The sequence below is a fragment of the Podarcis cretensis genome, assembly GCF_951804945.1.
Source record: "Podarcis cretensis genome assembly, chromosome: 3".
Taxonomy (NCBI): Eukaryota; Metazoa; Chordata; class Lepidosauria; order Squamata; family Lacertidae; genus Podarcis; species Podarcis cretensis.
Genome location: NC_137172.1, coordinates 55,637,163 through 55,662,760, shown reverse-complemented (window position 1 = coordinate 55,662,760; position 25,598 = coordinate 55,637,163). Strand labels below are relative to the sequence as shown.

Sequence of the window (25,598 nt, the reverse complement as noted above, 5' to 3'; positions counted from 1 at the left end):
TGTATCCAGGGCAGCTGTCTACCAACTCCACCTGGTACGCAGGCTGAGACCCTACCTGCCCACGGACTGTCTTGCCAGAGTGGTGCATGCTCTAGTTACCTCCCTCTTGGACTACTGCAATGCGCTCTACATGGGGCTACCTTTGAAGGTGACCCGGAAACTACAACTAATCCAGAACGCGGCAGCTAGACTGGTGACTGGGAGCAGCCGCCGAGACCACATAACACCGGTCTTAAAAGACCTACATTGGCTCCCAGTACGTTTCTGAGCACAATTCAAAGTATTGGTGCTGACCTTTAAAGCCCTAAACGGCCTCGGCCCAGTATACCTGAAGGAGCGCCTCCACCCCCATCGTTCTGCCCGTACACTGAGGTCAAGCGCCGAGGGCCTTCTGGCAGTTCCCTCATTGTGAGAAGCAAAGCTACGGGGAACCAGGCAGAGGGCCTTCTCGGTAGTGGTGCCCGCCCTGTGGAACACCCTCCCATCAGATGTCAAAGCGATCAACAATTACCTGACATTCAGAAGACATCTTAAGGCAGCCCTGTTCAGGGAAGTTTTTAATGTATGATTTTAGTGTATTTTTGGCTTCTGTGGAAGCTGCCCAGAGTGGCTGGGGAAACCCAGCCAGATGGGCGGGGAGAAATAATAAATTATTATTATTATTATGCATTTGCTCATACAGTGGTACCTCGGGCTACAGATGCTTCAGGTTACAGACTCCGCTAACCCAGAAATAGTACCTCGGGTAAAGAACTTTGCTTCAGGATGAGAACAGAAATTGTGCAGCAGCAGCGTGGCGGCAGCGGGAGGTCCCATTAGCTAAAATAGTACCTCAGGTTAAGAACAGTTTCAGGTAAAGAACGGACCTCCAGAATGAATTAAGTTCTTAATCTGAGGTACCACTGTATTTTCTGGAAATACAGATACACACACACATATCTACATTCAATTTTAATTCATTGTTAACTATTTGGATGTTTGCATATTCAAACTTACCTTAAAATAAGTGAGCCAGTTAATTTTGCAATTTTCCCTTAAAAATTAAAAACAACAACTCAGTGTCACTGTATATGCAAAAAAGCAGGTTTTAAAATATTGAATTATTCATCACATCATAAACAGTAATCAGATGGATCCAGCCTTACAGTGCAATCCTAACCAGGCCTACTCAGAAATAAGTCCTACTGAATTCACTTGGGGTAACTCCCAGGTAAATTACCGTAGTTTTCGCTCCAAAACACGCACTTTTTTGCTCCTAAAAAGTAAGGGAAAATGCCTGTGCGTGTTACGAAGCGAATGCACGGATTGGAGCCATGGCTGCCGTCAGTCAAGCAAAGCGGGAGCCGCTTACACACTCTACGAGGCTCTCGCTTTGCTTGCTTTAAAGCGACCTGGAGCCGGGGAGGAGGGAGGGAAGGAGAGCCATGGCAGCAAAGCGGGCAGCAGCCACTTACACGGGAGGAGGCACAGACGCTAGCAAAGGTCTGTGTGCTCTCTAAACAGAGCAATGAGGCTGCAGAGGGACGGCAGGAAAGATAGAATTTAAGCAACCAGCAGCAAAATAAAACCAACCTCGAGCTCTGAGCCACGCAGTGAAAACCAGGAAGTAAAAAAAAAAGGCTGGGGATGAGGGAGAGGGGAAAACTTGCAAATCCCCGCGTCTCAGCTGATCCGCTGGGAGGGAGCAGCTTGTTTTCTTTTTTTCTTTTTTTTAAATAAAATTTTTATTAATTTCCAATTTTTAACAAACACAAAAATAACATAAAAACAAACACAAAAAATCATAATCTCTTTACCTTATTTCCATAAACCTCTTTTCCCAGACTTCCCCATACCTTCCCCTTTTTGCATCCTTTATTTTAACAATTGTTCAGCAACCCTTTTTAGCCAATTAAATATAAATTCATTCTCCTTTTCAATTTCACCCTAAACCAAACACAATTTACCGCTGCAATTCTACGTCTTCCTTTCCCTCAGCATTTTAGCACTCCTCAATTTTATAGTAGCTCTTAAGATATATTTTAAACTTCTTCCAATCTTCTTCCACAGTCTCTTTCTCTTGGTCGCGGATTCTGCCGGTCATTTCTGCCAGTCCCATAAAGTCGATCACTTTCGCCTGCCATTCCTCCAGCGTGGGTAACTCTTGTGTCTTCCAATACTTTGCTAGGAGAATCCTTGCTGCCGTAGTAGTGTACAAAAAGAAATTCTTATCCTTCTTCGGCACCAGCTGGCCGACCATACCCAAGAGAAATGCCTCTGGTGGGAGCAGCTTGTTTTCAGGCAGGATAGATTCGAGCATTGTCTGGGTCCTAGTGCCCCTACCACTTTTTTGTGCTCCACTCTATTGCTGCTGGTGGCTGCTTATCACTCAGGCTGCTAAGAGGAGCGCTTTTACACAGCTAATGGCGAATCCCCTGCAATCCAAGTCCTCCTCACTTGCTCAAATCTATTCTGCCTCAAAACAAGGAGCGGAAGGAAAAGGCTGCAAACTGTTAAATGGAAAAAAACCCAGGCACAGGGCGAATACCTTAAGTATACCTTTAAAGCAACAGTGCTCTTTCCCTCCCTCCTCCCCGCTCAGCTCTCCGAAAAGCTCCTTCTCCACGCGTGCTCCTTGTCCCTTGAGTGCTTTTCCTTCCCTCCCCACTTAAAACGTGGTTACAAAGCACGGATCCACATGGATCCTCAGGATTTTTGCATTGGGCTACCCCAAACTCACCATCAGATCACACGTCTGTGGCCACAGCATGAACCATAAAAATCATACATCCACTGTTTTGTTTAGAATATTTTTTTCTTGTTTTCCTCCTCTAAAAACTATGCGCGTGTTATGGTCAGATGCGTGTTATAGAGCGAAAAATACGGTAAGTACGGCTAATTTAGGCTGCAGTCTTAGGCCCCAAGTCAATGTGAAAAGTTACGAACCAAGAGCAACTAACTTTCTCTGGCTCCAACCTGCTGTTAGATATAAGAACAGTGTTAAAGCTGCAGCTCTCATGACTATGTTTTACAATTTGCCTTAGATTGTGTTCTGTTATGATTCTGTATGTGACCATATTTTGCTTCTTCATGTTTAATAAATAAAACAAAAAGTTAAAAAATAAAGCTGCAATCTTACACATTTATCTGAAGGGTAAGTCACAATGAGGTTTGTACAAATCCTACAATCTTTGGCACCTGTGCTTGGCAATAAAGCTTAAAGAATTCAATGAGACTTACTTCTACATAAACATGCATAGGATCTGGCTGGTAAAGTCATTTTTGTTTCCATTAGCAGAAGCAACTTCATTGCTTTTTATACAGACATGCTCCTTCTACCATCATTTTGATAAGTTTAAAATTACTAATGATTAAAGGGATGCACCACCAGAAGCTACTTTCACTTAAACAGCATCAGTCGGGTACTTGGAGGATTAAGTTGTATTAAGGTGCTTAACTTTTACTGATGACTCTAATCAGCATTGTTCACCTTTTCCCCAGATGGCTATGGTTCAGCAGCATCTCAGAGACATGCAAGCTTATCCATCACTAGTATTAGGTTTCTGCATTAGAAAATAATATTTAAGATGCTCTGTATTTTAAAAATACTCTTTAATTCAGAAAGTCACAGATTATGAATTAGGATTCATCAGCTGATTGCAGTTGACCTATAAAGAAGTCACATCTGCTGGTAGGAGGCAGAACATGATGAAGACTATGATAAGAGAATCTCAGAATTGTAGAGTTGGAAGGGATCACGATGGTCATCTAGTCGAATTATCAGATGTAGAACCAACAAACATGGCCTGATCAAAGGCAAGATTCTCATCCTCTACCACTGTAGCATACGCAACGGAAAATATCCAATGACAAGGAAGAATGACAATGAAATATGGCTTGTACTCATTGACATTTCTTATTTATTTAAAAGGAACTAAAACTTATAAATGAAAAGTCAAAGCAGAAAAACTACAGTGTAAGTTAAAATAAATAAATAAAACCAGAAGCAGCGAAACACTAATACAACAGAGCTAGAGGTACTAAAAGATCTTCAGATTAAAATGAATGGAAAATAAAAAAGTTCTTCACAAGTGCCAAAAAATACTGTAACATAAAGGCTAGCCTCTTTCTTTGGAAAACCCCAACTGAAACAGAGCTGACTGTAGATACTGTATCATCTATTCGTTTTAAACAAGACCTTCCCATAAAATGATCAGCCAATCTGGAAACAACTCATCAGTAAAAATAACGATTAATGTCTTTCCGTTAACCTAGTAATCATAGAATTGCACTTACGGATGTCTTTCCATGATTGGTCAGTCTTCTGGGCTGAACCAAGAGTTCCTATCTTTCGACAACAAATCCCACAATAAGCAACCAGTGACATTCTGTAAAAGTATGAAATGGTGATAAAGTTGTAAACCAAGAAAATCTTTAATAAAAATACATTTAAAAAAAGAAAGAAATGGTGATAAAGCATGTCAATCTATGTAAAATGCTTTCTAACTGCACAATAGAAGGCTAGCAGCAAAAGTGCCTGTTGAGTGTCCCTTGAGATGGCATTCCACAGGTTTGGTGCAATAACTGAGAAAACCCTATCTTTTCTATGTACTGTTGCACACCAGCCCAATCTCCAAGCAGTGCGAGATTCCAGGGGTTCCAAGCACTTGGTCAGGGCTCATGTTTCCTTTTGGAAAAGAGGCACAGCAGAGACTGTGGTGTCTTTATGATACTTTATATGGTCTATTTACACATATATACAACCTGAGCCTATCATGGAGGGGTTCACAGCATTAGCACCCCAAAAGGGTCTTGTTTCTCCCATAGTGGCAGCCTTGGATTCAAACAAGAATCAAACATGCTGCTCTGATTGACTCTGCAGCTTGCTGCTTTCCCTCTAGTTCAAATCACAGCCCCAAAACTCTACTTCAAATGCTGGTTTTCATCCTCCTAATTATCTCTGAGTTGAGGGAGAGGGTCTACCTACAGTGGTACCTCGAGTTACAAACGCCTCAGGTTACAAATGCTTCAGGTTACAACTCCGCTAACATTGGAAGAGTTACCTTGAGTTGAGAACTTTGCCCCAGGATGAGAACAGAAATCGTGTGCCAGTGGTGCAGCGGCAGCAAGAGGCCCCATTAGCGAAAGCATGCCTCTAGTTAAGAACAGTTTCAGGTTAAGAATGGACCTCCGGAACAAACTAAGTTCGTAACTAGAGGTACCACTGTATTTGGTCTCTCCCAAAGAACCCCTTTTCCTTTGTTCTCTTAATGGCCCATCACCCAGACTATCACCTCAATGCAGGAAACTAGTCTGCTTTATAGTCTAACACTTGCTTGGATCCAGTGGTTAGAATGCTCTTGCATGCAGCCTCCTTCCTCCCACCCATCCCTCAACCCATAAAAAAGCCTTCACTGCAAATCTTAGTATTTAGGGAGGCACATGTGGGTGGGGATGGGCCTGTCTGTGCGTTTGCACGAGTGACTCAGTGAGAACGATGCAATCCGGAATGCACCACCCGCCACTGTTGCAAACACGGCAGACAGCTAAAGAGCCCACTTGAAACTGATCTAAGCCAATTAAAGCACCCCTTAGAAAATGGCCTTTTGACTTCTAAAGCCATCGAAACCGCCTAAACGCGACGCTTCAGTAAAGTGGCTTATGTTATAACCGCGTTAACTTGCTCCGCAGCGAAGGTTCCGGAGCAACACATCCAGGCCTGGCGGCTGTGGGGGCGATGACTAACTTCGAACTGATGAGTGTCGACCTTAAGGGAGGAGAAAGGTTTTAATTCGGAATGGAAGAGAAGCGTCTCTCCAAAGAGCCCTTCCATCCAGGCAGGCACGTTTCCGTCGAAATGAAACCCCTAAGTGCAAAAGAGGGCGAGGGGAGCTTTACTCCCAAAGGGCGGCGCACAGGGCTGAGGTCTTGGACGACGAAAAGCATTCGCCGCTGCCCGAAGCAGCGGCCGGCAGGCAGGCAGGCAGGCGGGCGGGCGGGCCTGGGACCGGGGGAAAGCTGTGCTAAAGCCGCGTGTGACCTCCCCCAGCGCTAAGTCCGTCCCCCGCAGCCTCACCTGCCTTCCGGAGCGCCGGCTTCAGCACCACATCCCCGCGGCCGCCCATGAGCTCCAGGCTCCTCGCGCCCCCGCCTACCTGCCCATCTGCCCATTCCCAGCTCTCAACGAACAGAGACGCTCTCGGCGCCGCCTACGCTCTCTGGGGTGGGCGCTGCGTCCGCCCACAGCCCCCCCTACGCACGCACGCACGCACGCGCGCAGCAGCCGCCGCCGGCAGATTCCAGCCAATCCCACGCCGAGCCGAGACACGCGCGCGCGCGCGCGCGGGGGTGGGGTGGTGGGCGGGAGCTCGGCGGCTTAAACTGCGCCCGCCTGCCTCTTCCGGTTTGCTGGAGAGGTGAGACCTTGGTTTATTTTTCCGCCTCCGAGGTGATGCTGCCGGTTGTGTGAAACGTAAGAGGGTGTTTCTCTCCCCCCCCCCTTCCCCTTGTTTGTCGTGTTCGCTGCCAGCGCTTTCCCTCGGCCAGAGTAGCTGTGCGGCTTCTTCCTCGCGCCCCTCAATTTTCCTCCTCCTGCCTCGCGTAGCCTCTTGTAGTGTTGTGTGTAGAGAAAGGCTGATGGGATGCCTGGTGGCCAACGCTGAAATGTGCGAATGGGTTAAGGCAGCTTTGCCCCCGCCACCTGATTCTAAACCTGAGAGCCTCTAGCTCATGAATGATAGCTCCCCCCCCCCTTTCTTTCTTGAAAATATTACTTTTTACTTACGTAGAGTATGAGACTCTAAATCTCAGGGTTGTGGGTTGGAGCCCCACGTTGGGCAAAAGATTCCAGCATTGCATGTGGTTGGACTAGATGACCCTGATGGACCTTCCGAACTCTACAATTCTGTGATTCTATGCTGAGTGCTAGTATGTGTTTAAATACTGGTATGCATTCAGAATTTTGTTAACGCGTAATGAAATAAATAAATAAATTTTAAAATTGTCCAGTAGCACCTTAGAGACCAACTAAGTTTGTTCTGGGTATAAGCTTTCGTGTGCATGCACACTTCTTCAGATACTGTACACTGAAACAGGAGTCACCAGACCCTTATACAGTGGTACTTTCGGTTGTGGATGGGATCAATTCCGGAGGTCCAGTCAGATCCTGAGGTTTCCGCATGTGCGTGCGGCAAAACCTAGTAAAATACTTCCAGGTTTGCCATGCGTGCATCCTGAAGTTTACATAACAGTATATAGTGGGAGGGTGGGGTGGGGTTTTTCTCAGAAGGGTAGTAGGAGATGGGTGATTGACTCAGTGGGTATGGTAATGCTGTTGAAGCAAGGGATAGTATGCAGGTGACCAAAAATAGCTTTAGCATATGCAATGAGACAAGAATCTAATATCGCTATTCAGACCAGGTCTCTCCCTAGTTTTCAGTTTAGAAATAAGTTGTAATTCAGCAACTTCTCGTAACAGCCAGTAATGCATAATGTTAGCAACTTGATTTACTAGTTGTAGGGTGATTGAGAGTGCAATTCTGTGCATGCAAAATACCTAACTGGTTTCAATGAGGCTTCTTTTCCTGAATTCCTCCATAGGACTGAAGCCTTAAAACTTCAGTAAAAAAATTTCTATAAACTGTGTCACACACATATTTTGACTCCTTTTTTATTTATTGGTTTCTTTAGGAGTCTGAAAATCTTTTGTGAAGATGGTGAATGTTTTGAAAGGAATACTTATAGAATGGTAAGTAGTACATTTTATGTGTGGCTGCCGCTGAAGATGGTTCAGAAACTTCAGCTGGTGCAGAATCCAGCAGCCAGGTTGTTCACTGGGGCAAGACCATTTGAGCATATAATACCAATCCTGGCCCAACTGCACTAACTGCCAATCAGTTTCTGGGCCCAATTCAAAGTGCTGGTTTTGACCTATAAAGCCTTAAATGGCTTGGGACAACAATACTTCAGGGACCACCTCTCCCCCTATGAATCAGCCTGGACCATGTGATTGTCATCTTAGGCCCCTCTTTGGGTGCCTCTTCTGTGAGAGGTCCAAAGTGTGGCAACATGAGAACAGGCCTTTTCTGTGGTGGCTCCTTGTTTGTGGAATGCTCTCATCAGGGAGGTTCCCCAAGCACCTTCATTATATATCTTTATGTGCCAGGCAAAAACTTTCCTTTATAACCTGGCCTTTGTTCTTTATCTTGCCTTTTTAAGTGAGCAGGATGTTTTAAGTGTATTTCATTTTCCTTTTGGTTTTAATGTATTTATTTGCAGGAGGGTTTGTCTGTCTGGTTGAAAGTTGCTTTGGGTTGCCCCGGCTAAGCTAAAGCGATGGACAAATTTTATAAACAATAATAAATGAAATGACATAAGTGAAACTGGAAACTGGTTGTTATAATTCCTGAATGAAATCATTGGCATGGAGTATGAATAAAAGTAGGAGACTAGAAAAAATGACCTTTCCTAAATCCAAGATTCTTGAGATACAGAATAAATATCTTCATTCAAATTGTTGAACCACCCTGCAATATGTTATGCTTTAATTTTTGTGCGTTATACCACGTTTCCTTTCCCCTCTAGTTGAAAAGTATTGTTGCTTGTAATACAGCTATCATGCCTACTACCATAGCCATATGATAATACAACTACCATAGCTCTATGATTGTGTTCCCTGTCCAGCTCAGCCTATTTGAAGGCCATATTTTTACATTATAAACAGCTTGACTGAATTTTAGTTGTATTTTGATAGGTTAAGCTCAAAGAGCTGCTCAGACTCCTGGCTTTCAAAAGGGGTCTTAACTGTAGTACTCCCAATTTCTTTTTCTGAAGCTCACCAGCTATGTAATAACTTTAGAGCACTCTGGGGATTTCAGTAATGCTTCTGAAGACCATCCAGTTTCCATGACTACAGAGGTAAGTAACAAACCAGTCCTGAAAACGTACTCCTGAGCTGCCTTATAGTTCAGTTATTCCAAAAGAGTGTAAATTTAATTCAGTTAAAGTATCATGTGATGTGACCATTTTATTTGTGCCTCCACAGTGACCCAGCCATGAAGCAGTTTCTGCTGTACTTGGATGAATCAAATGCCCTGGGGAAGAAGTTCATCATACAAGACTTGGATGAAACACATGTCTTTGTGTTAGCTGAGATGGTTTACTTCCTGCAGGAGAAAGTGGGAGAGTTAATGGACCAGAACTCTTTTCCCATTACACAAAAATAGAAAATGGGACTGGAATTGTCTGTGTCTAACTACAATCAATAAATGTGGAACTGAAACTTTATGTGTAGATATTCCTGGTAATAGATTTGGTGGGGATTCAAAAGCAAAAGTCACTATAGCAAATAAACTACCGTATTTTTCGCTCTATAACACGCACCAGACCATAACACGCACGTAGTTTTTAGAGGAGGAAAACAAGAAAAAAAATGTTCTAAATGAAACAGTGGATGTATGATTTTTGTGGTTCGTGCTGTGGCCACAGACATGTGATCTGACAGTGAGTTAGGAGTAGCCCAATGCAAAAATCCTGAGGATCCATGTGGATCCATGCTTTGTAACCACATTTTAAGTGGGGAGGGAAGGAAAAGCACTCAAGGGACAAGGAGCACGCATGGGGTGGGTGGAGAAGGATGTTGCTAATAATGCTATTTAGCGAGCTGAGTGGGGAGGAGAGAGGGACAGAGAGCCTGCTTGCTTTAAAGGAGCCAACCGGACAGGAGCCGCTTACACTCGTGTAAGTGGCTCCTCTCCTCTCCCGCTTTGCTCCTTTAAAGCAAGCAGGCTCTCTGTCCCTCTCTCCTCCCTACTCAGCGGCTCTTCTCCCGCTTTGCTGTTTCAAAGCGAGCCACGGAGGAGGGAAGGAAGGGGAACCATGGATCCTCTGCTCACGACTGCAGCAGATGCCCCCCGCCATCCGTAGGCATTCCCTCCATAACACGCACTGACATTTCCCCTTACTTTCTAGGAGGAAAAAAGTGAGTGTTATGGTGCAAAAAATATGGTATTTAATTAGATTGTATGTTCAAAAATTCTCTTTGATTTTCTTGCTGTGGTAGTTACAGACTATGAAGTATAGTTTTCTGATAGCCACTGCAAGTGATTTTAGAGTTTACTTGTTTGAACTTTAGGCTATGCTTTATTGAGGGTGAGGGAAATCAATGTTCATATTGTTTATTCTTTGTAACTTTGCTTTTAGAGGGAAGATAACCTTAAAGTACATATGCCTTCTGTTTTTAATGGATTGTGCAACTTTTTTACAGGACCAAAGGAGACTACCAAATTTCATGTGATGGACCTTGAAAAATAAACAATAATATGAATCCTGCATAACATTGAATAATTTTCAACAGGTTTATAACTCTGTCTTATACATTTTTAGAGAACTACATTTCACTAAGTTTCATCAGGTTTGTGTATAGGATTGCAGTCTTAGGCACACTTACCTGGGAGTAAGCCCAGTTGAATTCAGTAGGATTTACTTCTGAGTAGAGATTGCACTGCTGGAAAGTGTTCTTGTGCTTGGTTTGGTCAGGCTTTTATTTTTTAGAATTTCCAGGAATTTTCTTCTTTTGATTTATAAGGTTCATTATGAACCCTACTGAAATGAAGTTTGAAACTTTTATTCAAGCTTTTACAATATTGTATAAAAATAGAGTGCAATAAAGATTTTATAGCTAATTATGAAATCTAAAAAACAGGAAGGAATTAAACTTTTGGGCACTGAGAAGGTTAGTATGCATTACTTGCACCTGCTTATACCGATGCAGATGTTTTCCCATTAATTTAAAATCATGTCACTTGCTAAGTGGCTATTATGGTGATGCAACACAGTTACCAATTATAACACACAAATCATGTTTAATGCCTTTGGACTCGTAATATTTAAGGGTAAAAAGCCCTGGGTTGTTCCTATTGTACAGATGGAAGATGAAGATGCTTAAGGCTATGCAGTCATTCTCTGGGTAGCATGACCTTTGTATGTGGGTCCAAGGTCAATGCCCTACCTAGTGGGCCATATCAATCCCTTATTGTGTCAAGAGGCTTTCCTCTCTTCCTTTCACAATTTTTTTTTGTATTTCTAAGCTTCAGCTTGTTGCTGTGCATGGTTGGGAGAAATCAGAATGTGAATTTTAGGGGAAAGAGCAAGCCATTTCTTCTCAGATGCTTGATATAGCACCAATAATCTATTAAGATTCTGATTTAAATCAAACACACCTGCTGGTCTAAAAGCCTTATCAATGAGAAAATATACCAGTAAGGGGAGCTTACCAGGTTTTACAACAATTTGTTTTTTTAAAAAATCCAAAACAAATTGAAAGAATGGCATAGCTGCTTCCCTTGCCCTCCAATCTGTTGCTTTCCTTATAAAAGGAGAGTGGGAAATCTGAGATGTATTTTATTTTAAACAGATGCACGGTTTCTTTCAGTTAGTTCATTACTTATGCAGGAAAAAGGAAGGAGTTGTCACTTTTTCAAGCACTGGTAACATGCTTAAGCAATTAAAATGGGGTTTTATTAATCTTGTTTTCCCAGTTTAATAATTTTGGCTTCTCATACGCATTGAAAGAGAATCCTGACACAGTGCAAGGGAATTGTCTAGGGCAAGAATGACCCACAAGCAGCTTGAAGGCAGCAGCTGGCCTATGAGATTATTTGTCTAGCTTTCAGGACTACATGCAAGGAAGCAGCATCCATGATCCCACTACTTGGCTCTGCTTTCATGCTGTTTTCCTTCTCCCCTCCCCTGTTAGTTTCCTTTTGTGCTCTCTCTCTCACCTCCCTGCTTTATATACGTTCGGTTTATAAAGTGCATATGTAATACTCATACTCTGAGCCCCTTGGTCAAAAAAGCATCCCACAAATTAGAATGAAGCAGCTGGTCATCGCTGTTCTAGATCTCTTTCCAGTCCCTCCCATTCAGCTGGCTTCTGTAATGCTATGCTCTGAAGACACTTGTGCACCTCTTCCAGAGGTGCATGCAAACAGAAATGGGGCAAGAGCAGGTTTTCCACTGAAATTGTTTACCTTTGGCAAAGAAGTCATCTGCATGACCCATCTTTTTTTTTTTTTAAAAAAGCAGTGAACAAAGAGTCAACACAAGAACGTAGAAAGTCACCCGAGACACATATTTCTTTTATTATGCTTCCTACACTAATCATATCCAAAAGAGCATGTTCCATTGTCAGCTCAGAGAATGGTCTGCTGGCACATGCAGTGATGCATTTCTGATGAATCTGTATCCTTGGAAGCTGTCCAGGTGAGAGCCTGTTGGGAATTATATATAAGCTGCTCTGAGCCCTTTGTAGGCAAGGTGAGACTTAATAAAACAAAATAAGTGCCTTTAAAGTCAGGAATTACTCTAATCAATATATGTGTATTGATTATGAGTGATATCATAGTGGAAGGATGCTTGATTTTAATCTATTATATAAAAGGAAGATGGGAAGAAATGTGTTTATTCAGAGAAGTTACATCCTGCTGAGACCCTGAGAGGCTCTCAAAGCAGCTTGCAAAGGACTTGCACAATACAATCACACTCAAGTGTAGCATCAGAAACATAAATAGACATAGCAGGATAACAGCTATTTTTGTATTTCCAGACATGGGAATTGACCATTCTGTTTTTAAATTTCCGATAGACTGGTATAACCTGAAACCTGCACAACACCCAATAGAGCCTTGTTTGAATGTCTGCTACGTCCTCTCATCCTCCCACATGCAGACAGATGGCTTCACCACCATGCTTTGTTTACCATTGAACTTGATAAAACAGCACATACATGCATACATACATAATTTTATTTGTATGCTGCCTTTCCATAGTTCAAGCCATGCTCAAGGCAGCTTTCAACATGAAAAATATACATAATGACAGCATAACAAAAGCTGGAGAACCAAAAGGCTTGCACACTATTTTGTGACCTTTTGATAGGCCTTTGGAATTTATCTTATAGGCAAACATAGCTTCTTTTTTTGCTTTTTGTATAAGTAACATGGTGTCCTCATATGGTGCCATGATTATCCAAGCAACGTTACCTGCCCTCCTTGGTCTTCCCTGGTGTTTTCCTTTGATCACCAGACCTCTGAGGCATGGGAAGAGGTCAAGTAGCTAGAACTCAGCCCATGATGGAGGGAAGTCTTGCCCTGCTGGAAGTTGCCAGGCAACCGATTTTCCCAAGGACCTTGAGCAAAGGAAATTGAGGTGAGCAGCTGGAACTCCCTCATCTTACGAGGGAGGCAAGTCTCCCCCTGCTGGCACAAAATAAGTCAGAAACAGTAAATTCCATTTGGGTTTCTGGTAGTACAGTTCTATTTGGTTTACAGAAAGCCACTTTTTATTTGTAGGTATTGATATTCAACAGATTTTCTTGTTCCCTAGCCTCAGAAATACGTTTTTTAATTGTTTATTGTCCGAGTATTATCTCCATTGCAGCAAGCTTGCATCATGATGCCTCACTTTGAGATGAAAAACACTTTAGTGAAAACTCCATATAGCATGAGACTTGGTAGAATTAAAACATTTAAAGTTTTTTACTTAGTGACTACTGCCATTTTCTGGGAGGCTTGGGTGTTATTTATATTAATATTAACAGTGAGAGGCACTGAAGGTAGGCCGATATTTGTGGCACTATAACATTGCTATTGCTATTTCAATATTGTATTAAGGGCCAATGGCTCATATTTAGATCACAGCCAATAGTGCTAGGCTGATACAGATGTAAAGGAAGAAACAATGTCTCTGAAAAGTATGATATAAAAAAGGCAGTAATAAAAGTAGGCAACACTAACAGAGCAATCCTGTGCAAGTTTACTCTGAAGTTAATTAGCATTTAGTTCAATGGGGTTTGTTCCCAGATAAGTGGCACAGCATTTCCACCCAAGTATGTCATCAGGTGGTGAGAAGAAAAGGTATTATTTTGTTTCTTTTATTATTTCTAGCCCACCCTTAATCATAAATGATCTATGGTTAGGGCACAATAAAACATTTAAAAACCTTAATGATACCATAAAACAAGAGCAGTTAACAAATCAATACCGAGAGCTACCACAGAAATAACTATATCTTAACACAGTCTGGATAGTAATACTTCACAAATGCCTGAGCAAATAAATGTATCTTCACTTTGCTGGGAACAAAACCAAAGAAGAGATGGCAGCAGTCATATCCCAAGAGGGAGACCATCCCACAAATGGGGTGTCACCACTGAGAAGGCCTCCCATGTCACCACGTAAGAAATCTCACCTAGCAGTGGAGCATCAAGAAGGCCTCCTCTCAGCTATGATGGGGTACATTTCTGGACTATTTTAAAAGCAGAAACTAATGTTGGGGAAACAAGTCTCCACTTTCAAATATTCATGTCACTGGACAGAGATTCAAAGATTTCTGAATTTGAATTTTGAATCAGAGATTTGATGACTACAACTTGGGACATTTTTCTAGTTTGGGGGTATATCTTCAGTGTTTGGGGTGGTCTGTATGTATCATTGTTCAAATTTTGGTGAAAATGCCTGAATTTTTGTCCCCCCAAATGCATATATATTTAACATCAATTTAGCACCAAAAGTCCTCAAATCCAGCCCATCTACTCCACATTGGACATAATATGACATCAGATGTGGACTATGAAATGCTCCCTATGAGAATTCTAGCTATTCCCTCTTGATTTATAATGTGTAATTGGCATATTCCAGTGTCAATAAAAATATTTCTTATTTAGATGCTTGTTGGTTTCAGTATTTGCTGTTGGTGGTTGCTCTCTACTTTTTCACTTTTTTCTGTTTGTGTTTGTTCTTTATTAAAGTTAGCTAATTTGGAAGCTCCATTGTGGAGCTAAATGGTGTAATACAAAATTTTAATTTGCTGATTTCAGACAATTATTATTTTATTTTATTATTCATTAAGTTTATATACTGTCCTTCATCCAAAGATCACAGGGCAGTTTACAGCATAATTATCCAGATGTAACAACTTGAACTGAGCAACTGCAAAGGGCTATCCCAATTCACTCTAGATACCATGGGTCTGTGAGATATATCTTAAAAGAAAGAACAGGCTGCTATTGTGCGTGTTCTGTATTATACTGATTTTTATGCTTATAACACAAATGAGAGGAAACTAATTTGGTGAGGCAGGATGTTCAGCTCAGCAATTATTAATCCGGATAATCAGGTATTACAAGAAGTGAGTAAAAAGCTGAAGAGTAGCCTTTCCAGATTTCTCAGGACTCAAAACACTTCCACTTGTGGCTGACATCATTTGTCATGGCTAGTGTTTGCATGTGTCCCATTTTTAAGCTTGGGCTTTAACAAGCATGATAGATCAAAGGTGTGCATGGACTAGAGTAATGTCTTTAACAACTAAAGTTGTTTGCACAATGTTTGAAAGGTGATCCTATATCTGTACCGCTGGATGCATGTTCAGGCTTTCCACAAGTTCAAGAACTCTGCACGATTGAGATTTCCAAACATGTGGAGAATCTATGTGTGTACAAGTGTTTGTGCATCTCCTTTTCTTTCAGCACAGACAGTTGGCCATGGTAATATTGGGAGCAGCTGGGCTAGACAGATGAGATACTGCTCATCTCTTTTGTATGGTTCCTACAAGTACTATTTTTTCTAGAAAAAGAGGTGTCGGAACTCACCATGAACTCACCCTTGTTCTCTTATAATGGCAATGGCACCCACCTGAGGTGCCAGAACTGAGTTCTGGCTGAAAAAGCCCTGGTTCCTACACACAGGAGGAACAAGTGAATAGGGCTCCTATTTCTTGTGTCAAGTAGACTGTGGAGAGATGGAGTTGTACTGTAGCACCCTGCTTGTGGTTAACGCTTAGCTGGAATGAAATATTCAACGCAGCAATAGAGAAATTAATAATAATAATAATAATAATAAATTTTATTTATATCCCGCCCTCCCCAGCCGAAGCCGGGCTCAGGGCGGCTAACAACATTAAAACAGTATGACATTATAAAACATTATAAAAATGAATTAAAATCAAAATTGATGGCAACCATAAACTAAAGCTTTGTAAAGATTGCCAGAGGAGGGGGTCAGGCTGCGCCCTGACCAAATGCCAGGTGGAACAGCTCTGTCTTGCAGGCCCTGCGGAAAGATGTCAAGTCCTGCAGGGCCCTTGTCTCTTGTGACAGAGCGTTCCACCAGGTTGGAGCCGCAGCCGACAAAGCCCTGGCTCTAGTTGAGGCCAGCCTCAACTAGATTAAAATTAAAATAGTAATTTATTTGTCAGACAAATAAATATGAGGCACAGTGGTATATGGTTACCAAGCTCTGGCCTGGCCTCTTGCCATTCTGGCCAGCACTTATATTTCCTTAATCCAGCCCCCTTGCTCCTCCTGTGGCTGCCTCTGTCCAATCAGCCTGGTTGAAATTCCTATTGGCTGTTTGCTAGAACCAATCACAAAAGATACACCCATTTCCTCTTGCCCTTTTATGGAAATCAAAAAGCTATATATTCTTCTATCTATAAATGACAAATAAGTAGTAATATATCTTACATGTGTCTCAACAAGGAATCTTAATTACCAGCTCACCTCTTGCCCTCCTTGCCCTATTGCCTTCCAAAACAGATGGTTAATCTTGAATTTTTATCTTAAGCATATGTCAAGGATTGAGTTCACATCAACATTGAGAGATCTCCTTCATTTGAAGGTTTCTAAACAAAAGGCCTGACAACCATATATCAGGAGTGCTCGATTGGCGTCTTCTGTCTGGCAAGGGGGGGCTGGTGGCTGACTTAATTTCAGGATAGTTACAACTCTTACAACTATATGAAATAAGAATCTAGCATTTCTTAAATCCTTTGCATAATTATATTTAAACTAATATATTTAATACATAAACAACCTTTTAAAAGGAAAAGAAATCTTAAAAGGATCTTAGTTTAAGAAAGAAACAGCTTTAGAAAAGACTTCCCAGAAAATGTTCTCTTTCTGCCAGCTAGATGCTTTTTCACTGCTCTTGACCTTTTTAACCTTAGGAAGAAGATATGGCTCATTTTACTATTTATCCACCCTTAATTTGTAGGGTCAGTGTAACCTTGGCTGTCAGCCTGTAATTCCCTTTTTACGACTTTGAGAATTGTTTTCTGCTATAAATCAGGGGGGCCCCTTGTCTAGGAGAAAAACATTGCCAAGGTTTTTAGGCAACTGGTCTTCTGCCTGGCATGAAACAGAACATTTTTAAGCTCATTCTTAAAATACAAGCCCTGATTAAACATATAAGCTTTAATAAAAATGCAAGCTTATGATTAGATGCCTCAGTACTCAGTAGATTCCGTGTGCAGGATTCAACTAATGCGTCATTCTTGTGGAAACCTATGCAAGGACCTCTGCTAGAGGAATGGGATTTCCCCCACTTCTATGCATGCACCTTCTGCAATTGGCTGTGTGAAGCGAACCCTGAGAAAAGCATGGAAGGAGATGGGGATCGTTCTGTCTGGCAACCTGAATTTTTTTGCGTTGACAGAACGATTGCCATAGCGCTATACCGTATTGAACTCCTCCCACTGAAATGAATAACCCTAAGTTAAGTCATGAATGTCTATTAATTTCAATGGTCTAATTCTGAGTAGGAGTAGCATTTGATACCATCCAAAGTGATTATATCTTATATAAAATCATAGAGTTGGAGGGGACCTTTTAGGCTTTCTGGTCCAAGCTTTGCTCAGTGAAGGAACTACAGAACTACAGCCTCTCCTTAAAAATGTTCACTGAGGGACAGCCCACTTCCTTTCATTTAACAGATCAGTTAACAACTGTTAGATTGACACCAACTCACAGCTGCTTCTGATAATACTTGTTGCTTTCACAGGAGGGCACTCACAAATCACTCCCATTAAAAAATATGGTAGATATTCTGTGCCACAGACATGATTTGTTCTGAAATTTGCAACTTTCTTCTGGATTTGTGAATGGTATTGACGTTACTGTTTTTGTCAGGGAAGTTACTCTCCTGTTATTAGAAAAGGTGATATTGGGATTCAACAGTCAACAGATGTGGTAACATGATACCACTGTATGCTAATGAGGTTTTATACCAAGACTCTGAAAAATCCAAGAGCATAAAATATAAAAAAAACTAGTGTGATACTGCTAGGCAGGTAGGACAGGAGAGATGGAAACAGGATCCATGGTGAATATGCCACACTCATTCCCCAACCAAGAGAAATCTAGTTTTGCCCTCTAACAGATTTTATCTGGGATGGTGTTTATGCAAGAATTATAATACAATCAAGGCAAAACTCAATTATGCTTATTGTCGTTCAATCCAACAAAGTTGCAGTGCTGGATTATGTATGCTACGAGTTAGGAGAGCTAAGTATGTGTGTTTTTTAACAGAAGACAATTTACAACATGCAACATCTCCTCCAGGCTGTCATTGCTTATTGCTGCAAAGATCCCACCATGACTTTGCTGAAACCAATTTTACAGGATTTTGCAACATGTCAAGCAATATCCTGAAAAAGCAAAAACAAGTACTGTACCTAGAACAATGACTAAGACATTTTCAGTAGATTAAGGAGCATAAAACTATCAGTGGCTACTAGTCATGTTGGCTATGTTCTACCACCACTGTCAGAAGCTGTATCCTTCTGAATTCCGGTTGCTGGGAAATACTAGCGAGGAATGATTGCGAGCAACACCATGGGAAGGGTCTTTCCAGCTATCCCCAACCCCTACTTTCGGAAGCCTTGTAATATGCCACTGTAGGAAAGGGGCTGCGAGCAGCATCATGGGAGGGTCGGTTTGGATTTCTCCATGGGAGGGGTTTCAAGGAATGAAGGTGAAACTCTCAGGCTCTCTTGTTGTTTCTGCTGTTATGCTATTATATTTGTAGCATTGAAATGTGCTGTTTTATTAGTATGATTTTTTTTGTGATTGTCGTTTTTGAGACGTACTGCTGCTCTTTTTGTTGTAAGTTGCTTTGTGCATGATTTTTGTGTGTGCAAAGGTGGCATAAAATTTTAATTATTATTATAAGAGTGATGCTGCTGTATTCAGGCCCTGCTCGTGGGCTCCCTATAGGCATCTGGTTTGCCATGAAGAGAACAGGATACTGGACTAGATGAGTCTTTGGCCTGATCGAGCTTAGCTCTTCTTTTGATTTAAATTTCAGTGTAACTATTGCTCAGAAATCCATTCCACTCCAGAGACACCCTCTCTAACTCCAGTGCTCATACCAGGTTATTTTATTTTATTAAAATGCTAAATCAAGCATACAACAAAATAATCACAGAAAACAGGTATTAAAATATCAAAGTAGAGGGGCGGGGGAGGGGGGCGCAGAGACACCAGTAATACACTCCAGACTTTCAATATAATACAAACTATAACATGTCTATACAAATAAAAACACGCTTCCTTATTTTCAGGGAGTGAGGTGGGTTTCCATCGCACCTTTGTCTGTGAACCTATGCCCGTACTCCTACTCTATTGTTTTATCCACAGCTCATACCAGTTTTAAACCTGTATCTGAATCTTATTTGAATTAATAGTTTATTCATCAACAGGGCACTTGCGACTTTCTGCCTCATAACTTCAAAGGATAATAGTTTGTCTATTTCCCATGTCGACAACATTTGAGCGATTATTAAAATGTCCCCATCATGTTATTTCTTACTTGTCATTTTAAAGTGGAATTCTCCTTCAAAGTTAAATTAGCTGGAACAGAAGCTATATGCATTCTAGTAAATTCCATTTTTTATTATTTCAGCAAGCCTACCTAAACATATAATCTATTTCCACAGAGGTGTGTCTGAATTTATTATGCATCAAATGCTGAAGATGCACCTCTTCACCCTGGCCTTTAGAGATACGGTATATTATTAAGGACCCACCCTATTCCTGGCTGTACTTTGTTTTAAATTGTTTTTTTAATATTGCATTGAGAAACCACGGTAAGCTGTCTTGGGACCTTATGGTGAAGTGCAAGTAAGAAATTTAAATCGTCATCATTTTGCAGAGTGGTGTGTTCGCTCTGTGTTTGGACACCTCATAAGATGTAACCTAAATGTGCATGGTTATTGAGATCAAGGAGTGGATTTTCATCTGTGAGGATGCCACTGCCTGCCATTTTGAATCAAGAAGGCGGACCCAAACTTTCAAAACTGCACTGATTTTTTGTTTTATTAGAATTCCAGAGCAATGCAAGTTATGAGGGTGCTAGTAATAACAACGTTGGGACGCGGGTGGCGCTGTGGGTAAAACCTCAGCGCCTAGGGCTTGCCGATCGCATGGTCGGCAGTTCTAATCCCCGCGGCGGGGTGAGCTCCCGTCTTTTGGTCCCAGCTCCTGCCCACCCAGCAGTTCGAAAGCACCCCTAAGTGCAAGTAGATAAATAGGTACCGCTTTATAGTGGGAAGGTAAACGACGTTTCCGTGTGCTGCGCTGGTGCCGGCTCGCCAGAGCAGCTTCGTCACGCTGGCCAAGTGTCTCCAGACAGCGCTGGCCCCCAGCCTCTTAAGTGAGATGGGCGCACAACCCTAGAGTCGGACACGACTGGCCCGTACGGGCAAGGGTACCTTTACCTTACATTTCTTTTAAGTTTTTATTTTATTGTTTTTAAATTTTTATTATATATACTACATTGATTAAATGATTTATAAATCCAGCGGCAGACTTGGGGGTCTCAAATTTCTGTGGTGCCCTGTGCAATGCTAAAATTTGGCCTGCCCATTCTACATTATTGTTGCAGCGACCCTTGCAGTGACAGAGCCCAGTGCAACTGAACTGGTAGTGCTACCCTAAAACCGCCCCTGAACAATCATTCTAAATACAAACACATCTTTTCTGAATTATAGAGGATTAGGCAGAATGGCTGCAATTAGGAACTAGGAAAGCGAGGACACACCCTTTTCCATCCTGGGAGGCCCATTATATATGACAGTTATAAAGTTATTGATGCTGGATCAAGGTTGGCGCTGTAGGCAGCAATAAGACAGAATTTGCAGTTGCTGCTCCAGAAAAAACCAACGGCCTATAAACCACCTAAGAATCTGTACTTATATATACCACAAAGAAAACACATCCCTTGGGGAAGTTGCACAACACCCCAGAAAGATGTCTTAAATCACGGGAATATTGTTAAGCAATGCAGTTATTAATGTTATTACAAACGTTCAAAAAACGCAGCGGCAAATGATAAAACAATAACGGAATTTTCCTTTCGCGATGAAAATAAAGGAATCGCATTGAGGCAGCACCAGGCCGAGGCCTGAAAGCCGCATCCTTTGACCCGAAGCAACTGCCTCCGCTCCCGTATAGCGGGGTGGACAGGCTCGGCTGCGACGCCCCGCCGCGCGGAGGGGCAAAAGCGCTCTGCACGTGCTCAGAGGCGCGGCTCGCCTTTGGCCCTCCTCGCGTGACACCGAGCGAGAGACCCCGACACGGAGAAGAAGAGGAGGAGGAGGAGGAGGAGGGGGCCGAGGCGGAGTTGCGGGTGGGGAGGGGGCGGCGAGAGAAAGAGAGAGAAGCAAGTAACATGTTGGGTCATGTGGCTGCGTCACGTGAAAGGGGAGTCAGGCCCAGCAGCAGCAGCAGCAGCAGCAGGACCGAGAGACAGAGACACAGACAGACTCTGGACTCCGGGCTGGTTGGGGAGGAGCAACGGCAGGCAGACGGGGCTGGCGGGGCGGAAGCCACACAGGACGAGCTCTAGTGGCTGCCGCCGGCGCTGCCTGTTTAGTCTGCTGCGCCCTGGACGGAGGTAAGGAATTGGCCTGTCTGTCTCTGTATGTGTGTCCCATTTTCTTTTAACTGCATCTACCCACCCTATTAGCTGCTATGTGGACACTGGATCCCCCTCTCTCTTCTCTCTCCCCCCTCCTCCAATTGCATTCCCTCATGGCGGTATGATTCTCCTTTCCCCGCGGGAGGAGGATGCAGGATCTCTGTGTATGGGCGGGAGAACCTCGCCAGGGCTGATGTTGGTGCCTATAAAATCCTGCCCATCTCCCCTCCATGTCAGATCAGATGCTCCGGCTGCTTGTGAATGTTGAGGTATTTTATTTGTTTGTTTTTCCTCTCGCGATGGAGCAGGGCTGCTTCTCGCTCGGCAAGAGATTTCGTGTGGCTTTATTTTCATTTCCTCTATTATATTCATTATTATTATTACTATTATTATTATTATTATTTTAAAAAGGAGAGGGTGGGGGAGAAGAGCGTGGGACCTCTGAAAGCAGCAAAAATACAGGCTGCCCAGAGGTGTGGGGGTGGAGGCGATTGGGGTCGGGGTGGTGGCTGTGGCGGGTGGGTGGGTGAGTGGGAAGGTGGCTGTGTGTTGTTGTGTCATGCAAGGAGCCAGGTGGCTTCTGGTTTGTGGTTCTTTTGTTCTGATGGACCACCTGATTTTGCCCCCCCTTCAGGGTGCGCTGTTTTTGTCTACAGTCTTGCCTGCCAACTAGCCAGCCATCCAGGAGGCTATGTAGGAAAGGAGGCAGTGACTGGAATGGAGCCCCTTGTTTTGCTTGTGGTGTAGGTTTGCAGCAAAACCACCCCTCTTTCCTCTTCTCAAACCCCTTCCCTGTGCTTCCTTCCTATATGTCACGCCATTGAAGGAATTTTGATTTTCTGAACCTTCCTGTGTAATATAGCTTGCTGGATGGAATATACAGCATTGCTAGAGATGGACCTGCCAGTAGCTGCCAGCTTTAAGGACAGAAGAAAGAAGGAGAAACAGCATTAGTTGTTGTCTGAAAAATACTGATGTCATTTACCTGTAGTGCTGGACTTATGGTTAAGTCAGTGGTGGACTTATGATTAAGTCTTGTTTTGATCTGGATGTTTTTGCTACCGTGTTTCACTTCTTACAAATGATGCTAATTTCTGCACAATTTGAAGATGGGATCACTAAACCTTTTACCTAAAAACTTAGGAGATAGGGAACAAGTAATCAATAAGGTCCTGGGAAGGAGATTCTGTGAGCTTTCTCTGCTACTACAACTAATCAGACAGTGTGATAACTTTCTCAGCTCTAGGTTAATAGGCAATATCTCCAGCCCTGCCATTTTCTTTCTAATGCTTGTTTATTTCAAATAAAAAGGAGAGTTGGTGATGGACTTGCCAGGTTACCCCACACCATAGCTGGTACATATATCTGTGTTTAGTTATTCTTGCAAAGTGCAGGAATAGTTTTGACTAGGTAGGCAATAGAATGTAAAGGGTCATCTGATGAGAACTGTTGGCCATACAACTGTATGTTATGCAGCATGTTTCACTGGCAGGTCCATTTTATCATGCTGAAATTTGTCTGCCCAAGGCTTCCCTTTCTTAAGCCACATGCTGTGCTCTCAAATGAGAGGCTTTGGTGTTTGTATTCTGATGGGGTTTGCAACATCAGAAACCAGACACTGGCAAAATTAGTTTTAAATGCCAGCCTTTGCAAGACAAGTTTGTGAAGCGGAAGATGCTGAACTAAAAGCTCCTCATTCTCCCCCATCCCTCCCACTTAATCAGATTTAAATGGATGGTATCAAAATAAGAAAAGTAGCCCTATCACTTAGCATAGTATGGTTGCAAGCTCTGAAAATTATTTCATGTTCACGATTCTTCTGATGAGGTTCCTAGAGTTTTTCTAGTTTTACTAATATTTTGTTTATATTGATCTTTTCTTTAAATAAAAATAATTTAAAAAATAAGATTAGGTTTATTCATCATAGTTTTGCATACACTCCAGCTGAGAACTAGAATAGCATATTGATTAAGAATCAGCTGTGGGCTAGGATAGTCCCAGTTCACATCTCACCTCTGCTATGAACATAGTAGACAACTAAGCTACATTTCAGGCTCAGTGTGCTTTCTGTGTTATAATAATACTGGTGCATGATACAGGGCTGTTGTTCACTGAGCTAGAAAATGTGCTATTTAAATATATTAGTATTATAGTAGTAATAATAATAATAATGGCTGCATTATTATTGATGTAGATCGGGGTTTCCCAAAGTTGGGTCTCCAGCTGTTTTTGAACTACAGTTCCCTTCATTCCTGACCACTGGTCCTGCTAGGGGATGATGGGAGTTGTAGCCCAACAACAACTGGAGACCCAACTTTGGAAAACCCCAATCTAGAAAGATAGAGAAAGAGGGAATTGTGGGAATATTTACTGCATTGCACCCTAGGTATAATGTCCTAAGTAAAATTGTAAGAGGGTGACCGTGTAGCCACAACAAAATGGGACAGAGAACTTCTCTGCTGTAAAGGATTAGGTAGAAGACAATTAATGTGCTGTTGGGACAAGGTGGGTTGTGGGTGGCAATATTGCAATCTAGACCCAGAGGACATATTTTCCATGAGATTAGTGGGTGGAGTTGGAGAAAGTAGAACTTGAAGTGTGGCAAGCAGGACATACTACCCTTTGAATAGGCAAAGGCAGAAAGCAAGGCTTCTGGTATGTAGAAGCAGACCGGGCCAATGCCCACCAAATGCAGAAGCTGATGTTGCACACTTCTATTCTCCCACACGAGAAGAGGTATCTGAGGCCTAAACACACACAATCCTTAGTAGTTCTGTAGGCTGTGTCCCAGCCTCACAACACAGTGTTCTTGGTTTAAGTCCATGGCATGCTATGATTGTATCCAGTGTATTGAAAACTGGAAGTGAGTGTTCCGGTTTTCGAACTTTTTTTGGAAGCCAAATGTCTGGCGCAGCTTCCGCTATTGTTTCCAGCATGCCTGCGCAATTGGAAACCAATTGAAAGTCGTGCCTTGGTTTCCGAATGTTTCGGAAGTCGAACGAACTTCCAGAACGGATTCTGTTTGGCTTCCAAGGTATGACTGTAATGTATGCACTGCATTGATTAGCAGCTGCTGCTTCAGACATGGGTCTCTCCCAGCCTTATCTGAGAAGCTTGGGATTGAATCTGAGACCTTCTTCATGCAAAGCAGGTGTCCTACCACCATGCTGTGGCCCCTTGCATTGCTTGTGAAGAGCTCATCGAGAGCCGATTCCTGTTCGTTTTCTTCAAGCAAGGCATAGCAACCTCTGATTTGCCAAATGAAGGGCCAGTATGTGTTAGCAAGTAGTTCCTACTGGGGCTATTAAATTGCCCCAGTGGCAGCACATCCTTCGTTCAGCCCGGACACTGAGATCCAGCGCCGAGGGCCTTCTGGCGGTTCCCTCATTGCGAGAAGTGAGGCTACAGGGAACCAGACAGAGGGCCTTCTCGGTAGTGGCGCCCGCCCTGTGGAACGCCCTCCCATCAGATGTCAAAGAGATAAAGAACTACCTGACATTCAGAAGACATCTTAAGGCAGCCCTGTTCAGGGAAGTTTTTAATATGTAATGCTGTACTGTCTTTAACACTGATTGGGAGCCGCCCAGAGTGGCTGGGGAAACTCAGCCAGATGGGCGGGGTATAAATAATAAATTATTGTTGTTGTTATTATTATTATTATTATTATTATTATTATTATATTCTGGGCTTGCCATATTAAACTAGTGACTTATTGCAAATGTTGAGCAAACACACAGCGATGCAAATTGAAGTGAACTTCATGTGGCCAACACCATAATCTGCTCACAGGGCAGCCTAACCAGTTGGCTAGGTAATAAATCTGCCCCCCTTTTTTGCCATGAATCTGTTTTGCTATTCAGGAAAAGG

General features: G+C 42.6%; 3 protein-coding genes across 8 annotated transcripts in view; 2 read left to right on the top strand and 1 right to left on the bottom strand.

Moving 5' to 3' along the window:
- The window catches only part of SERAC1 (serine active site containing 1), a 31,530-nt gene extending 25,314 nt beyond the window's left edge, over positions 1-6,216 (bottom strand). For 2 of the 4 annotated variants that reach the window (XR_013837663.1, XM_079971868.1), the window contains exons 1-3: positions 6,056-6,213; positions 4,276-4,367; positions 997-1,033 (exon numbers count right to left, since the gene is read on the bottom strand). Coding sequence is in view for 3 of the 4 variants with exons in the window: in XM_079971868.1 (XP_079827994.1) it covers positions 997-1,033; positions 4,276-4,367; positions 6,056-6,150 (224 nt within the window). In the remaining variant the exon portion in view is untranslated. Of the gene's footprint in view, positions 1-996; positions 1,034-4,275; positions 4,368-6,055 lie in introns of all 4 variants that reach the window. The other 2 variants (XM_079971869.1, XM_079971870.1) reach the window with 2 other exon arrangements.
- Positions 6,217-6,309: 93 nt separating this feature from the next.
- On the top strand, positions 6,310-9,259 carry GTF2H5 (general transcription factor IIH subunit 5). The gene is made up of 3 exons (XM_079971963.1): positions 6,310-6,451; positions 7,669-7,726; positions 9,023-9,259. The coding sequence occupies exons 2-3, from the start codon at positions 7,692-7,694 to the stop codon at positions 9,201-9,203; spliced, it is 216 nt and encodes a 71-aa protein (XP_079828089.1). The 5' UTR covers positions 6,310-6,451; positions 7,669-7,691; the 3' UTR covers positions 9,204-9,259.
- Positions 9,260-21,469: 12,210 nt separating this feature from the next.
- The window catches only part of TULP4 (TUB like protein 4), a 103,316-nt gene continuing 99,187 nt past the window's right edge, over positions 21,470-25,598 (top strand). For 2 of the 3 annotated variants that reach the window (XR_013837662.1, XM_079971856.1), the window contains exon 1: positions 21,470-21,707. The gene's annotated coding sequence lies outside the window, so the exon portion shown is untranslated. Of the gene's footprint in view, positions 21,708-21,844; positions 22,001-25,598 lie in introns of those variants that run through there. The other variant, XM_079971857.1, reaches the window with a different exon arrangement.